The following is a 17724-nucleotide window of genomic DNA, read 5'->3' as shown; positions in this document are numbered from 1 at the left end:
TCGGCCCCCCCCGCCCCCTCCCGTCGTCTCCACGCTGGCAGCTGCGCGCGCAGCCGGCCATCGGGATCTGTCAATCATCCCAGACCGCCACGCCCCCCCCCCCCTCCCCCCTCCAACGCAGTCAATCACCGTCCGACCTCCGCCCCTAAAGCGGTTGCTCATCGCTTCTGCCCCGCCTACCCGGGCGCACCGTCATTTCGTCAGTCACGGCCCCGCTCCGCCCCTCCCCCCCCCCCCCCCAAACCTGTCAATCAGCCTCTCCCGCCCCCGCCCCCGCCCCCTCTTTCCTCAGCTCCTCTTCGGCCAAAGCAAAATCCTGCGGATGCGGCACATCTGAAATAAAGTCAGGTGCTGGAAGGAGTCAGCAGGTCTGGCAGCGTCTGTGGAGGGAGAAGCAGAGTTAGTGTTTCAGGTCGATGACCTTTCATCAGTGTAAAGCCATTGGGCAGTGCCTCAGAACAGGGCTTATAACGTCATTTTTGGCCCTAATTATCACAGTTACTCAGAGGCCCTGTCACAATTGTGCCTGAAGATACTGGAGAAGCGACGTGGTCAACTCTTGCCTTGCTTTCACCGGATCGCCACCCAACTCCAAACTTCATTACGTTACCTGCGGCCTGAGCCCACGGCTGGTGGCGACCAGCCATGGAAATCAAAACAACCAGCTAAATTAAGATGTTAAAACGACAAGATTTAAGAATAGTCCAATGCCATGCCTCATCCCCACAACAAACAAGCTCTAATGATTGTTAAATTTGAACCCTGATAACATAAATACCTTAATCTGATGATCAGGATGTGATTGCACGAGAGAAAGTGCAGACGAGATTTACCAGGATTTTATTGCATGCAAACAACTGGACAGTGTTTAAGGTAAGATTTTAACTCACTCAAACACATTCATTGTTTCATAGTTTGCCACTGTGAGATTTGAACTCTTGATAATCTTTTAATTGAAGACCAAATCAACAAAATTGGGATAAATCAGGCACAGCCCCTAATTCAGGTCAGCTGTAAAATCAAGAACAAAGTTTAAAGGAAACTTACAAACTTTAAATCAAAATGTGAGAGATTTACCAGGATGTTGCCTGAGCTGGAGAGTTTTGGTTATGAGGAGAGATTGGATAGACTGGGGTTATTTTCCCTGGAGCAGAGGAGATTGAGGGGGGGGACATGATTGAGGTGTATAAAGTTCTGAAGGGCATAGATAGGGTAGACAGGAAGTAACTTTTCCCCTTGGTGGAGGGATCAATAGCCGGGGGCATAGATTTAAGATACGGGGCAGGAGGTTTAGAGGGGATGTGAGGAAGAATTTTTTCACCCAGAGGGTGGTGGGAATCTGGAACTCACTGCCTGAAAGGGTGGTAGAGGCAGAAACCCTCAAAACATTTAAGAAGTATTTGGGCGTGCACTTGCGATGCCATGGCATACAAGGCTACGGGTCTAGTGCTGGAAAATGGGATTAGAATAGTTAGGTACTTGTTTGACTGATGCAGATTCGAGGGGCCGAAGGGCCTTTTTCTGTGCTGTGGACCTCTATGACTTTATGACTCTAATACATTATTTTACTCTTCTTTCTATCACTTTTTGTATTTTGTATTTTACTTGCAAGATTAATTGTAAAACTTAAGTTAATTTGGCCCTTGACTGTGATGGAAATTGATTTTAAGATAAATAAACGTTTGCTATATAAATTGGAACTGAGGCAAGGCAGAAATGTAATAGGCTTTCAGGAAGTAAAAGTGAGAAGAGGGGAAGAAGAGCTAAAGGGAAGATCTGTGAAAATGTGGAAGGAAAAAAGATTAACTCACAAAAGGTTTCATCATACATCAGCCAAAGGGAGTGGTAATGCATAGAGACACACCTTTTGTTTTTACACTATACGCGCATTTACTATAACAAAAATTCATGATTCACTGGCCACTGTTTTTCTGGGCCCTCTTCTCAACCAACTGAACTTTTCATTTCTGCTCATCTCTTCCAAACAGTCAGCTGCCAGAGGTCACAGCCATCATCAGCGGCTATCTCCCAGTTGTCAGTGTCAATGTCCACCATCTTCATATCACGTTTCCAGGTGCCCTTGTTTTGGAGGTATGGATATCCAGGAGGTTGTGGCTCAGCAGCCAATTCACCATACAGAAGGTCTTTGGGTATACGGCCGTCATCAATCCAATGAATGTGGCCGAGCCACAGCAGACATCATTGGCTTAGAAATGAATGTATACTGTTGAAATTAGCACAGTGCAGGACTTCTCAGTTGTTGACCTTGTCCTGCCAAGAGATGCTGAGGTAATGTCTGAGACTGCAAAGTTGGAAACTTTTCAATTTTTTCTCCTGCCAAGCACATGTTGTCCAGCTCTCACCACTGTAGAGAAGTGCACTGAGGACGCAAGGTTGGTAGATTTGCAGTTTGGTGTTCTCAGTCAGGTTGCTGTTGCTCCACATGCGCTTACTCAGCTTGAACATAAAAGCTACAACTTTTGTGATGCATATGTTGATTTCAGCATCAAGTGACAGATTGTTGGTGATTGTGGAGCTTAGATATGTGAAGCTATTAAGAACCTCCAGCGCCACATTGTCAATGCTGACAGATAGGGGTACAGCAACATCCTGGACCATGACATTTGTCTTCCTGATGTTGATGGTCAAACCAAACTCTTTACAGGTGTGAGAGAGTTTGTCTATTTGTCGCTCAAACTGTTCCTCAGGATGGAATTCTAGTGTGGCATCGCCACTGCAGAGCAACTCTCTGATGAGGACTTGATGCACCTATGCCTTAGATATTAGGCGAGCAAGGCTGAACAGCTTTCTGTCAGTTCTGATATGTAAATAGACACCCTCCGTAAATGATCTGAAGGCATTTGACAGCAGCAAAGAGAGGAGTATGCCAAAGAGTGTCAGCGCCAGAACACAACCCTGTTTGACCCCACTGTGGACTTCAAAGGGTTCCGATGTTGTCCCGTCATAGCTGACCTTACCCATCATGTTGTCATGGAACAGGGAGTTTGCAAATATTGTAAACATTAGGAGAATCAAACATGGTTTTCCAATAGTGTCAGTTTAAAGAAAAAATAAACTTATGTGGAATGATTTTGCAATACTCACCTGCCTGAAGTTTATAATAACTAGCTTTCAAGCATAGTGATTTTTTGGCAAACTAGCCTTGAATTAACCATGATTCAACATTATGGCTGTTCATTTAAACAACACTGACAAAGCACTACAGCTACTAACTAAAGCTTTTTTAATATTGTAATTTCAATATAAACCAATACATGTTGATCACAAGTTGTCTTAATAATTGTAGGTTACTAACGTTTTATAATTAGGACAGCAGGAACAAGTATGGAGGAGCTTTTGAACTTGATTCAGCACAAAGCCTCCATACACACGGCAAGTGACTGCCTTTAGATCAGTTCTCAAAGATGTTTATTGTTCTGAATCGTTACAACATTAACTTTATTCCCAACACCTTCCTTAACACCTGCTGTCAGGAGGGGAAAGAGGAGCAGAAGCTTCTTTCCCTTTTGCACTGCAGAATGTGGAACCTTGTATGGTTTACTTTTATTAAATCTCATTTTGCTTAACATTTTAATTTCAATGTCATCAAAATGCTAACAAACATTAATGTCACAAAATCTAAAGTATTAATTGTGAGTAACCCAATCGGATATCAGAGCTGGACTTGTCTATGCCAAAGGGGGTTTTGACGACCATCTGTTTTGGTCAGATTCTGCTTCTGCAAAGCACCTTCGGATATTTTTCCACATGCGAGGCTGCTATACAAATGCAAGTTCTTTTCGTTGTGTAAAGTTGGGATATATAGCAGGAGGAGGTTATAGGAGCCAGAAGGGATAAGGCCTTGTGGGTGGGAGCAATTCATAAATCATTACAGCACACGGTAGGCCATTTGGCCCATTGTGCTGGAGCTAACTCTTTGAAAGAGCTGTCCATTAGTTTAACTCTACAGTTATTTCCCCATAGCTCGGCAAATCTTCTGCCTTCAAGCACTTATCCTGTTTCCCTTTGAAAGTCATGACTGAATATGCTTCCATCACCCTTTTTAGATAGTGCATTTTGTTAACAGGATCCATGCCAATTAGTGTAGTTACACTAAGACACAGCAGCTTTCTTTGCAGGAGAGAGCTTTTTGACTTAGCTCATAGTCAACATTGCTCCACCCTACCAGTGTCCCCATTTATTTATTTATTTATTTTTTTAAAGCATGATTCCTTGATTCATGGCTGAAGTCCCCATTTATAGTTGTACAAATGCCCATCACGTATTTAACAATGTAATTGCCATTAAACCCTAACAAATTAATTGCCATTAAACCTTAATAATGTCATTGTAATTAAACCTTAACAGCGTAACTAATAAAACATTGACAACAGTTAAGATTAGAACAACTTGCTGTTTAATTTTTATTTTGCTCATGTTGCCTCCGATGCTTTTGCTAATTATCTAAATCTGTGGTCCTCTTGTAACTGACGCTGGTGGCACTGTAAACAGTTTTTCCTTATTTACTCTATTAAAACTTCTCATAATTTTGAGCATCTCTAGCAAATCTTTCAATAACCTTGTATAAGAGGAACAGCCCAACTTCTCAAGTCTTTCCACATAACTGAAATCTTTTATCCCTGGTACCATTTTAGTAAATAAATCTTCTCTGCGCTCTCTTTAAGGCCGCGACATCATTCCTAAAGTTTCAAATTTGGCCACAATGCTCCAACCGGGATCTAACTATTGTTTTTGAAAGGTTCAACATATCTTCCTTTCTTTTGGACTCTAGGCAGCCATGTATAAAGCTAAGGATCCAACACACCTTTAACAGCCTTCTCAACCTGTCCTGCCAACTTCAAAGACTTGTGTATGTACAGTCCCAGTCTCTTTGTTCCTGCACCCCCTTCAAAATTGTAACCTTGACTATTGTTTTATTATTCTTCTTATTCTTCCTACTAAACTGGATCATTTCACATGACTTTTCATTGAATTTAATCAGCTCTGTGTCTATGCATTTCACCAGCCAGGCATTTGAAGATAGGAAACGTTTGAAAATAGGAAAAGTTTGAAGACAAGGAAACATTTCTACATGCGAAGCATAGCAGAAGTTTGGAACTTTCTTCTGCAAATGGCAGTTAATGCTAGGTCAACTGTTAATTTTGAATCTGCGATTCATAGTTAACCAGAGGTATTAAGGTACAGAGGGCATCAGATAGGTCACAGGTCAGCCATTATCTCATTGAAATGCAAAATAGGCTCAAGGGGTTAAATGGCCTCCTCCTGTTTCTATGTTCTTCTGAAGTCAGTTACTATCCTCCTGATTGTTTACTATATTTCTGAGTTTTGTGTCATCTGCCTTGTATACTCAGGTCCAGGTCATCAATATACATTAAAAAGAGCTGTGGTTTTAACACTGACACCTGGGGACACCACTACACACCTTCCTTTGGTCTGGAAAATAGCTGTTCACAATTACTCTTTGCTTTCTGTCCCTCAGCCAATTCAACATCCATGCAGCTACTGCCCCTTTAATCTCATGGGCTTCAAGTTTGTTCATGTCTATTATTTGATACTTTGTCAAATGCCTTTTGAAAGTCCATGTGCATAGCATCAATCACACTAAATCCCTTGAGATTAGTTTCTCAAATAACTCAGTCAAGTTAGTTAAATGTTGGAAAATAAATCCATGCTGTCCTTCATTTATTAATCCACATTCTTCCAAGTGAGAAGTAGTTTTGTCCCTGATTAATGTCTCTAAAAGTTTCCCCGTCACTGATCCTGAGCTGACTGGCTTGTAATGGTTGGGTTTAGCCCTTTTCTCTTCACTGAGCATGCGCAGTCCTCTAGTCATCAGTCATCAATCCTCCCACATCCAAGGCTAATTGAATGATTGAGGCCAGTGACTCCACAATTTTCACCCTTCCTTCCCTCAGCAGACCATTTCCACTTTGAGTGCTGCCAACTTTTTAAGTGCCTCCTCTTTATTTTTATCCTGTCCGATTTCTCTATGGCCTCCTTCTTTGCTGTGACATTGGCAGCATTCTATTCTTTTGCAAAGACAGTGCCTCAGCCACGTCCTCTGAGTCCACAAAAAAAATCTAATGTTTGATCCCTAATTAGTCCCACCCTTGCCTTTTCACTATTCATATATTTATTAGACTCATGGATTCCCTTCTATATTAGCTGCTAAGTCACACTGATACACTCTCTTTTCCCCTTTATTTCATTTCTGAGTTTCCCCCGCATTTTTATATTCAACTTAGTTCTCAACTGAATTATAATATGATACATTGATCATAAGCCTCCTTTTACTGTATAATTTTAATCACTATGGGGCTGGATTTTGCTGCAGAAGTGACCATGATGCTAATAGCTCTCACCGTGATTAAAGTGGATGATTTTTTGTCATCCAGGGAGCTGTAGTTTTTTAAAAATTCATTCATGGGATGTGGGCTTCGCATTTTATTGCCCATCCCTAGTTGCCCTTGAGAAGGTGGTGGTGAGCTGCCTTCTAGAACCGCTGCAGTTCATGTGGTGTAGGTACACCCACTGTGCTGTTAGGAAGGGAGTTCCAGGATTTTGACCCAGTGACAGTGAAGGTACGATGATATATTTCCAAGTCAGGATGGTGTGTGGCTTGGAGGGGAATTTGCAGGTGGCGGTGTTCCCATCTATCTGCTGCCCTTGTCCTTCTAGATGATAGAGGTCGTGGGTTTGGAAGGTGCTGTTGAAGGAGCCTTAGTGAATCCCTGCAGTGCATCTTGTAGATGGTACACACTGCTGCCAATGTGCGCCAGTGGTAAGGGAATGAATGTTTGTGGATGTGGTGCCAATCAAGTGGGCTGCTTTGTCCTGGATGGTGCCAAGCTTCTTGAGTGTTGTGGGAGCTGCACTCATCCAGGCAAGTGGGGAATATTCCATCACACTCCTGACTTGTGCCTTTTAGATGGTGGACAGGCTTTGGGGAGTCAGGAGGTGAGTTACTTGCTGCACTATTCCTAGTCTCTAACCTGCTCTTGTAGCCACAGTATTTATATGGTTAGTCCAGTTCCGTATGTGGTCAATAGTGACCCCAGGATGTTGAAAGTGGGGGATTCAGTGATAGTAATGCCATTGAACATCAAGGGGCGATGGTTGGATTCTCTCTTGTGGAGATGGTCATTGCCTGGCACTTGTGTGGCGTGAATGTTACTTGCCACTTGTCAGCCCAAGCCTGGATATTGTCCAGGTCTTGCTGCATTTGGACATGGACTGCTTCAATATCTGAGGAGTCGTGAATGCTGCTGAACATTGTGCAATCATCAGTGAACATCCCCATTTCTGACCTTATGATGGAAGGAAGATCATCGATGAAGCAGCTGAAGATGGTTGTGCCGAGGACACAGCCCCAAGGAACTCCTGCAGTGATGTCCTGGAGCTGAGATGACTGACCTCTAACCACCACAACCATCTTCCTTTGTGCTAGGTATGACTCCAACCATTGGAGAGTTTTCCCCCCGATTCCCATTGACTCCAGTTTTGCTAGGGCTCTTTGATGCCACACTCGGTCAAAGGTGGCCTTGATGTCAAGGGCAGTCACTCTCACCTCACCTCAGGAGTCCAGCTCTTTTGTCCATGTTTGAACTAAGGCTGTAATGAGGTCAGAAGCTGAGTGGTCCTGGTGGAGCCCAAACTGGGCGTCAGTGAGCAGATTATTGCTAAGCAAGTGCCGCTTGTTAGCACTATTGATGACCCCTTCCATTACTTTACTGATGATGGAGCGTAGACTGATGGGGTGGTAATTGGCTAGGTTGGATTTGTCCTATTTTCTGTGTACAGGACATACCTGGGCAATTTTCCACAAAGCCAGGTAGATGCCAGTGTTATAGCTGTACTGGAACAGCTTGGCTAGGGATGTGGCAAGTTCTGGGGCTCAAGTCTTCAGTACTATTGCCGGAATATTGTCAGGGCTCATAGCCTTTGCAGATTATAGTGCCGTCAGCCTTTTCTTGATATCACATGGAGTGAATTGAATTGGCTGAAGACTGGCATCTGTGATGCTGGGGATCTCCGGGGCAGGCCGAGATGGATCATCCACGTGGCACTTCTGGCTGAAGATTGTAGCATATTCTTCAGCCTTATCTTTTATACTGATGTGCTGGGCTCCTCCATCATTGAGGAAGGGGATATTTGTGGAGCCTCCTCCTCCAATGAGTTGTTTAATTGTCCACCACCATTCACGACTGGATGTGGCAGGACTGCAGAGGTTAGATCTGATCTGTTGGTTGTGGGATTGCTTAGCTCGGTCTATCTGTTGCTATCTATGCTGCTTATGCTGTTTCGCATGCAAGTAGTCCTGTTTTATAGCCTCACCAGGGTGACACCTCATTTTTAGGTATGCCTGGTTCTGCTCCTGGCATGCCCTCCCGCACTCTTCATTGAACCAGGGTTGATCCCCTGACTTGATGGTAATGGTAGAGTCGGGGATATGCCGGGCCATGAGGTTACAGATTGTGTTCAAGTACAATTCTGCTGCTGTTGATGGCCAACAGCCCCTCATGGATGCCCAGTCTTGAGTTGCTAGATCTGTTCGAAATCTATCCTATTACCCATATCCAATTTGTTTGCTCTTCCTTTCCTCATTATGTGAATCTGCTTAGTCTGTACTTGAAACATGTCTTCTTTGAAGGCCTCCCATTGGTTATTTATTGTTTAACATTCTGATCTTTGATCCTGTTCTCTACCTCTCTCCCTAGCTCCTGAAAATCTCTGTGTAGGACATCAAACTTTTTTCTACCTATGGTATGGTTTCAACATGGACCATGACTTTTGGCTGTTTCCCTTCCATTCAGCAATGTCCCTTACCCTAGCACAGTGATGGGCAACCTGGGCTAGTGAGTGGGCCGGATCAGTGGCCCTCCTTCATCTTGGTGGGCCACAAGTTTGAGGCATCATAGCAACACTTTGATTGGGCACAGCGGGAGCACATGGTTCTCACAGTCGATGTTGTGTGCAAGCAGCACGCACCTCACTTCACATGCCCTTGCTTTGCATGCGCATCACTTTAGTAATAGCAATAGGAAAAAAACTACATGGACGGAAACCAGCAGAATCTGGCAGCCCTGCGTATGGGCAACAGTCAAAAAATTGTCTCACAGGCCGCACTCAGGACCCTGTTGGGCCACAGATTTCCCATCACTGCCCTAGCACTAGGGAGGCAATATCCCATGCAAGATTCACATCGGTGGTTGACAGAAGTATCTATTTATCCCCTAGCCTATCGTATTCCCTATGTCAACTGCATCTCTACACTTCACTTTACTGTATCCCATGCAGTCATTTACCCCACAGTGCCATGCATGTGCTCTAGACTGCACTCCCCTGAGGTGCTGTCACCCTCATTGGGGGTATGCAACATGAAAACCAGTTTGGGAGTGGCAAGGTCCCGGTGGATTCCTGCACTTCCTGCCTCTTCCTACCCTGTCAGATGGCCGGTCATTCACTATCCTCCTGAATTATTTTAGCTCCAGGGTGAACACCTCCTAGAATGTGCACATCTGGAACTTCTCAGCCTCCCCTATGCAGTGCAGTGAATCTAGCTCAGGAACCCTGAGCTCAAGTTTGAGCACCTGGAGGCATTTCCTGTGCGAATGGTTATCCAGGGCAAGTGAAATTTCCTGGGGTTCCCAAATGGCACAAGAATCAAAGGCATCACCTCTCCCATCATCACAACATTGATACACAGAAGATTCATGGCATGGAAGGGGGCCATTCAGCCCTTTCTGTCTCTGGCAACTGGAAAAGAGCTATTAAGCCAAATCCCACTTTCCCACTCTTTGTTCCTAGCCCTGTTGGTCACAGCACTTCAACTGCACATCCAAATATTTCTTTAAATGCAATGAGGGTTTCTGTCTCTGCCAACTTTTCAGACAGAGAGTTCCACCATCTTCTGGGTGAAAACAATTCTCCTCAAAGCCCCTCTAATCCTTCTGCCAATTTAAATATTTGTCCCCCCATCCCACTCCCTGGTTATTGACCTCTCTGCTAAGGCAAAAAGATCTTTCCTCTCCTATCCACCTTATCTAGGCCCTTCGTAATTTTATACACCACAATTAAATCTCCCCCAGTCTCTTTCCAAAGAAGACAATCCCAGTCAATCCAAACTTTTCTAGTAAAGTTCTCCATTCTTGGCAGCATCCTTGTAAATCTTCTCTCCACCCTCTACAGTGCAGTCATACAAGTTTAACTCCTTACATCATTTATGTCTAATGTCTTATATAGGTCTTAAGTTTAGTATTTATTTATGTAATCTTTTATTTACGGCAATTCAGATCCCTTTTGCACTATTATCCTCTACTTAGTTCATATTAATTTTATCTCCTTAGGTCCAATTCATTGTTTGCAGAATCACAGAATGGTTACAGCACAGAAGAAGGCCATTCGGCCCAGCATGCCTGTACCGGCTCTCCGAATGAGTAATGCATCTCATGCCTCTCCTCCGCCTTCTCCCTGTAACCCTGCACATTCCTCCATTTCAGTTAATAATTCAATTCCCTTTTGAATGCCTCAATTGAATCTGCCTCCACTGCATCCCCAGACAGTGCATTCCAGATCCTAACCACTCGCTGCGTGAGACAGTTTTTCCTCATGTTGCCATTTCTTCTACTGCCAATTACCTTCAATCTGTGCCCTCCGGTTCTCAATCCTTCCACCAATGTGAAGGAAGTCTCTCCGTCTCGACTCTGCCCAGACCCCTCATCATTTTGAAAATCTCTCAAATTTCCTCTCAACCTTCTCTTCATTGAGGAAAGCTGTCCCCACTTCTTCTAGCTATCTATGTAACTGATGTTCCTCATCCCTGGACCCATTCTCATGAAGCTTTTCTGCACACTATCTAATGCCTCCACATCCTTCCTAAAGTGTGGGTCCCAGAACTGGACACAATACTCCAGTTGAAGTCAACCCAGTGTTTTATACAAGTTTAACATAACCGCAATGCTCTTGTACTCCTGGGATAATGTATGTTCTGATTGATTATTTATTTATTAATTATTTAACACACCTCTGCACTGATTTTCCTCTCCCACCAAATTCAGATTCATCCATCTCTGATCAATTTGTTCTCCATCACTGGCTTAAAAACTGGTTGAAAGGATTAGAGTTTAGTATAAGAATACATTGATTTGTTTGACGGTAACCCGGGTTAGTGAATCAGTAACCAGATACCTCAGCTCCACTAAACCAGGCGAAGATGTCCAGTCCGGGTCGTGGCTGCATGACTTGAGTTTGGAGTCTAAACTCCGGGGGTGATCTCACGCAGACCTGTGACCATTAACAAAGGAGGGGTTCTGACGAAAGGTCATTGTAACGTTGCTAACTCCCTCTCTCCCCCTCTGGATGGCTGGCCTGCCGACTGTTCTCCAGTGTGTTGAGTGAGAAGGAGAGGGGGTTACCGAGGGGCTGGGCGAGTCCTCCTGCAGATCAGTGGGTGATGTGGAAAGCCCTGATCTCGCAGGCCAGGAGATACCCCTATCCCACCAACGTGGTCTGGTACAGCAGCATATTCGCGGCGGGGGACCTGGCCCAGCAGAACTTCCTGAAGGAGAAAGTCGACCTGAAGCAGACGAGGAATGTCGCCATTCTGTCCTTAAGCTTTCACGGGCATTTGTTCTACATGTGGCTGAGGGTCATGGAGAAGCTGTTCCCCGGCAAAGGAATGGGCAGCATCCTGCGGAAGGTGGTGTGCGACCAACTGGTGGTGACTCCCACCGGCATCAGTGCCTATTACATCGGTAGGTGGATTGGTAGCCAACCCGGCAGGAGTGTCAAACTGTGGACAACAACTCCAGGGCAGTGCGAGGTAGACAATTTCCACCAGGACTGTGAACGGGTGGTTTTAATCCCGGAGTGAAACTGAAATTAAATCGTGTGTGTGTGTGTGTGTGTGTGTGTGTTCAACCTCATCCATCTAAATTAGTGTTTGTGTTGAAATAGTAAATGATGGACCAGGGAATTTTTTTCTGCTAGGTCATGTCCAGAGGTCCTAATGGTTCCTCAACTTTCTAACACCGTTTTTTCTAATGCGCAGCTGGAACATAAGCAACAGAGTGGTGAAAGTGTATCATCCTTCCGGGGAAGTGTGTATTAGCCCTTGTTATTTCAATACTGGCATAATTTTGGATGAAAACAGAGGCCAGTAAATCCTAAAAAATGTTACACCCTCCCTCCTGCATCTTTGGATTAAGGGTGTGGTCTGCGGAGAGACGGTTACAAAGAGGCTGGTATTACGCAGCATTTTGTCACTTGATGAACCAGGCACAGAAAAGCTGATTTTCGTCAATCTTTTAATTGGCTGTGACCGAAGGTAGGTCAGTAGACGCAAAGTGAAACCAAATGTTACCATGGTTACGGTAGCATGAGCCAAGGTTATGTAATTGGATGCAGAGTACCAGAAACCACAGCTCAAGAATATTTTCAAAGTAATTTAAATTTTCAGATAGTTAAACAACGATTATGATTGGATTAAGTTAGGACAAAATAAAGATAAGCTTAATTTTTTTTAAAAAGTGCAACCTTTTATATTTTATATGGAGAAACTTGACATTCCACAAATAGAAAAATAGCTTCTGTGGGGTGGGGGGGGGGGGGGGGGGGGGTGGGGGGAGCAGTAAGGCTGTTCAGCGTAATTATGAACTTAGTACGCTATTAAAAGCCAGTTATAAAACCTTATTCAATAAGGCGTAACTTTGTCTCAAGAGTTTTACAGCGAAACTAAGTGTAAGGGGAATGGAATATTAAAGTAGGGAAGTTTTGCTGCAGTTGTACAGGGCTTTGGTGAAACCACATCTTAGTACTTTGTACAGTTTTGGTTTCCTTATTTGAAAAATTATATAATTGCATTAAAAGCGGTTCAGAGAAGGTTCACTCGGCTTATTCCTGGGATGAAGGGCTTATCCTATGGAGAAAAGTTGAACAGGTTGGGCCTTTACCCGTTAGAGTTTAGGTGATCTTATTGAAAGATATAAGATCCTGAGGGGGCCTTGACAGGGTGGATACCAGGAGGATGTTTCCCCTTCTGGGGGAGACTAGAATTAGGGGACTCCGTTTAAAAATAAGAGGTCTTCCATTTAAGATGGAGACTAGGAGATTTTTTTTCTCTCAGAGAATCATTAGTCTGTGGAATTCTCTTCCCCAGAGACCAGTGGAAGCTGGGTCATTGAATTTATTCAAGATTGAGTTGGATAGATTCTTGATAGACTAGGGAGCCAATGGTTATGGGGGACAGAAAGGTAAGTGGAGTTAAGACCACAACCAGATCAGCCATGATCTTATCAAATGGCAGAGCAGGCTCGAGGGGCCGAATGGCCTACTCCTGTTCCTAAGTCCTGTGTTTATACGTTCCTAACAGTTTGAGAATGGAAGTTCTCATCAACTTAATTGATTTCCATTGATTGAATTCTTTTGGTGCCTCAACAGTGCAGACTCTGAAAAAGCTTAGAATCAAAGTAGAAGGTTACAATATTCTGTCAGTGGAGTTGTTCATTATTCTCGTCCAATTATAATTTTGTTTAGGTATGAGTGCAATGGAAGGGAAACAAGACATCCTTGCTGTCTGGAGAGAAAAATTTGGGAAAACTTATAAGGTAAGAAGGAAACTGGAGACTGGCCATGGTATATTTGTCAGTGAATCTGCGCCCAATTAGCTTTTCCTTGCTCTTCGAGTGTTGTGACAATATATTTTGGCTGAAAATTAAGGTAAGGCCAATACGTAATTAAAATAAAAAACAGAAAGTGCTGGAAATACTCAGCAGGTCTGGCAATATCTGTGGAGGGAGAGAGAGTTAACATTTTGAGACAGGTGTGACTTTTCTTCAGAAGTTCTGAAGGGTTCTGAAGAAGTCATATTCAACTCAAAATATTAGCGCTGTTTCTCTCCAAAGATGCCAACAGATCTGTTGAGTATTTTCAGCTCCATCTATTTTTATTTCAGATTGCTGACATCCGCAGTATTGTGCTTTTACAATACTAAACTAAAATCTGGGTGTAAGGCCAAAATGGAGTTACTTCCAGAAACTGATGGTATTTTGGCTTAATTTAGATATTAAATACATTTTTGCCTCACTCATCTCTTTTGTGATTTTACTCATCATTTTTGCTAGCTTACTTCACTTTTCCTCTTTCCATGTAAGATATTAGGTGGGTGACCAATATCAATTATAATTTTTGCAATTTTAACTGGAAGGACTAGTCTATTCAAGTTTCCCCTCCCACTCTGCAGAGTATCTTTCCATGAAGTCACAGATGAGATTTGGAACTCACTGTGTGGTGCACTAAAGGTGAAGTACATTTCAATTCCACCTCAAACATATTGGCCTGGATTTTGCAAGGGCACTCACCACTGACCTCGAAGAAAGATGCCCACAAAGATCTGGCAATCCTTGTGGCATGGTTTTCCTCTCTCTCAACAGCAGTTTAAATCTGATGCTAAGTCAAGGGGATGTCTCTGTGTGCAGCAGCAGTGATAGCAACAAATAGGTCATTAGCCAATCACATTGAAGTATTCACACAACAAACCAGGAAGTTAAAAGCACTTAATATCCTTCATTTTTAATTCATATTTTTAGGTAGTTAAATAATTGTTATGATTGGATTAAGATAGAATAAAATAAAGATAAACCAATTTTTAAACCAAGATTGTTTTTATTTTTAAAAAATATGTGGAACTTATCATTACGGTGAAATGTGACATTCCACACATTGAAAATTAACTTCTCAGACCCAGAGGTTGTGCAGCAGTAATTATGAAATTAATGCACAGTTAAAGACCCAGTTATACCTCTTTCAGCAAGATGTAACTTTTCAAGGAGTTTTACTGTGAGGTTAACAGGGTAAAAGTGGAAGCTCTCATCAACTCAATTGATTTTCGTTGATGACACTCTGATGGTGTCTCAACAGCGCACCCTTTGGAGAAGTGTAGAATAAATGACAGCAACTTCTAGATCTCCATGTTATTGTACGCATGTCCAGACTCCAGAAGTTGCTGTCAGTTTCAGTGGAGTGCTGTCAGTGAATGCTGACAGTTTCACTGTTATTACCACTACAAAATCTGAACCATTGTACTGTGGCATGATAACACTGTCAAATACTGCAAGATTAGTTATTGTCTTGTTTATTGTTTTAAATGCCATATTCTTCAGTCTCCTCATTAACATTTCATTAAAAGCAATCTACTGCAACCCTTTCCCACTGTCACACCGAGTTTCAAAGTGAGAAATGATTCAATAAATGCTACAGAGCTAATTTTTACAAATGTTTGCTATAGCTTTAGAAACAAATTTGCTGGCTGTACGATCAGGAAATTGCGGGTGCAATACTTCTGATCTTGCCTCTTTTAATTTTAATACTGCATTGATAAAATTACCCCTAATGTGTTGAAAGTGATTCTAAATTAAGGAACTAGAGGAGATATAGACATTTTCAAAAAGAACCATCTATTGGTTGCATTTAGTCTCCTAGGCTCAACCATCTTCAGCTGCCTCATCAATGACCTTCTGTCCACAGGAGGTCAGAAGTGGGGATGTTTGCTGATGATTGCACAATATTCAGCAGCATTCGCGACTCCTCAGATACTGAAGCAGTCCATTTCTGCATGCAGCAAGACAACATGGACAACATAATTGGCAAGTACCATTCATGCCAGACAAGTGCCAGGCAATGACCATCTCCAACAGGAGAGAATCTAACCAACTCCCCTTGATGTTTAATGGCATTACCATCGCTGGATCCCCCATTATCAACATCGTGAGGGTTACTATTAACCAGAATCTGAACTGGACCAGCCATTTAATACTGTGGTTACAAGTTGGGTCAGAGGCTGAGAATTCTGCGTAGAGTAACTTACCTCCTGACTCTCCAAAGCCTAACCACACCACAAGGCTCAAGTCAGTAGTGTGATGGAATACTCTCCTCTTGCCTGGATAGGTGCAGCTCCAACAACACTCAAGGAGCTTAACACCATCTAGGACAAAACAGCTTGTTTAATTGGAACCCCATCCACAAACATTCACTCCCTCCACCACCCACGCACAGTGGTGCAGAGTGTACCATCTACAAGATGCACTGCAGCAATTCACCAAGGCTCCTTTGATAACACTTTCCAAAGCCATGACCTCTACCACCTAGAAGAATAAGAGCAGCAGATGCATGGGAACACCACCACCTGCAAGTTTCCCTCCAACCCACAAACCATCCTGACTAGGAACTATATTGCCATTCCTTCACTGTCACTGGGTCAAATCCTGGAATTCCCTAATGACATTATGGGTGTACCTACACCACATGTTCAGCAGCGGTTCAAAAAGGCAGCTCACCACCATCTTCTCAAAAGCAATTCGGGATGGGCAATAAATAAACGCTGGCCTTGCCAGCAATGCTCCCATCCTATAAACAGATAAAAATAAATCCAAGTCTACTGGTAAAATCTGTTTATTTAATAATTTATTAACACATATTTCAATCCGTCTTTCATTTTCAGGTCGCTGTGATATATTGGCCTGTGGTACAGGTATGTTTTTGTTGAAGCCATGAGTTTGATATTCATTTTCCATTTTCCTTGCTACTTTACATAGTTATGATGAATTTCTGTCTCTTTACAGATAATCAACTATAGACTGGTACCTGTGTTCTTCAGGATGGCTTTTTTTGGCTGCTGGGGTTTTTTGTGGGTTATTTTCATGTCCCATTTAAGACAGAATCATCATGGCACTGCAAAATCCGAATCTTGATTATTAGCTATAATCAAGAGCTATCAGCCTGTGAATAGATAGGATAACTTAAAAACATTTTTTATTGAAATAAATGGATTTATATACTGCCTCACAGCAATTTTAATGCCAATTTGGTATAATAATGCATTTGTGGGTTAGTTACAACAGTTCACACATTCCAACAAGTGTTTAGCAGGGAATTAAGGGTTTTATATAACAACAGCTAACCAACTATTCAAATGAAGAATTAATTAGCTTTTAATTAATTAGTGATAGGAGCAGAAGCAGACCATACAGCCCTGCAAACCTGCTCCGCCATTCAATGTGATCATGGTTAATCTTGGTCTTCAACGCCACCTTCCCTCCTCCCCATATCCCTCGTTTCCCTGGGAGACTGAAAATGTGTCCATCCCAGCCTTAAAAGAGTACTCAGAAAAGAAATGTTCCAGTGAGAAAGAAAGATTCTAAAGGAAGGACTAACATGGCCAACTAAAGAAGTTAAAGATAGTATCAAATTGAAAGGAAAAGCATACAATTCCCCAAAGGTGAGTAGCAGGTCAGAGGATTGGACAGAATATGAAGAACAGCAAAGAATGACTAAAAGATTAACAAGGAAAGAGAAATTATAGTATAAGGGAAAGCTAGCTAGAAATATAAAAACAGATAGTAAGAGTTTCTACAGGTATTTATAAAAGAAAAGGAGGCAAACGGAGTGCAGCAAGTACTGTGTAAGCAGGCTAAGTTCTTTCTTTCTTACAGTTTTAGACAGGGTAAACTTACTCTCAGCTATAAGGAGCTGAGTAGTTAATTAGCTAACTGGTTACTGTAGCCCCAGTTCAGTTCATGATAAATTCAGGGCTCTTTAGTGCAGCCAGGGCAATGGAATATACCTGATGAAACTGAGTGAAGATTTGGAGTTTGGTGAGTGGGAGAGCTCGGTGAAGGGGGTGAAGGAAGTGTGGGAGCTCCTGGATTA

At 42.8% G+C, this 17724-nt stretch overlaps 1 protein-coding gene across 2 annotated transcripts in view; it reads left to right on the top strand.

The window, feature by feature from the left end:
• Nucleotides 1-11473: 11473 nt before the first annotated feature.
• Nucleotides 11474-17724, top strand: part of mpv17l (MPV17 mitochondrial membrane protein like) — a 52636-nt gene continuing 46385 nt past the window's right edge. The window contains exons 1-4 of one of the 2 annotated variants that reach the window (XM_041205773.1): nt 11474-11774; nt 13555-13625; nt 16517-16546; nt 16638-16702. In XM_041205773.1, coding sequence (XP_041061707.1) covers nt 11474-11774; nt 13555-13625; nt 16517-16546; nt 16638-16702 — 467 coding nt within the window. Of the gene's footprint in view, nt 11775-13554; nt 13626-16516; nt 16547-16637; nt 16856-17724 lie in introns of those variants that run through there. The other variant, XM_041205772.1, reaches the window with a different exon arrangement.

Source organism: Carcharodon carcharias, chromosome 15 (assembly GCF_017639515.1).
Source record: "Carcharodon carcharias isolate sCarCar2 chromosome 15, sCarCar2.pri, whole genome shotgun sequence".
Classification (NCBI taxonomy): Eukaryota; Metazoa; Chordata; class Chondrichthyes; order Lamniformes; family Lamnidae; genus Carcharodon; species Carcharodon carcharias.
The sequence above is the reverse complement of the archived record's forward strand: the minus strand, read 5'-3'. Positions and strand labels throughout refer to the sequence as shown.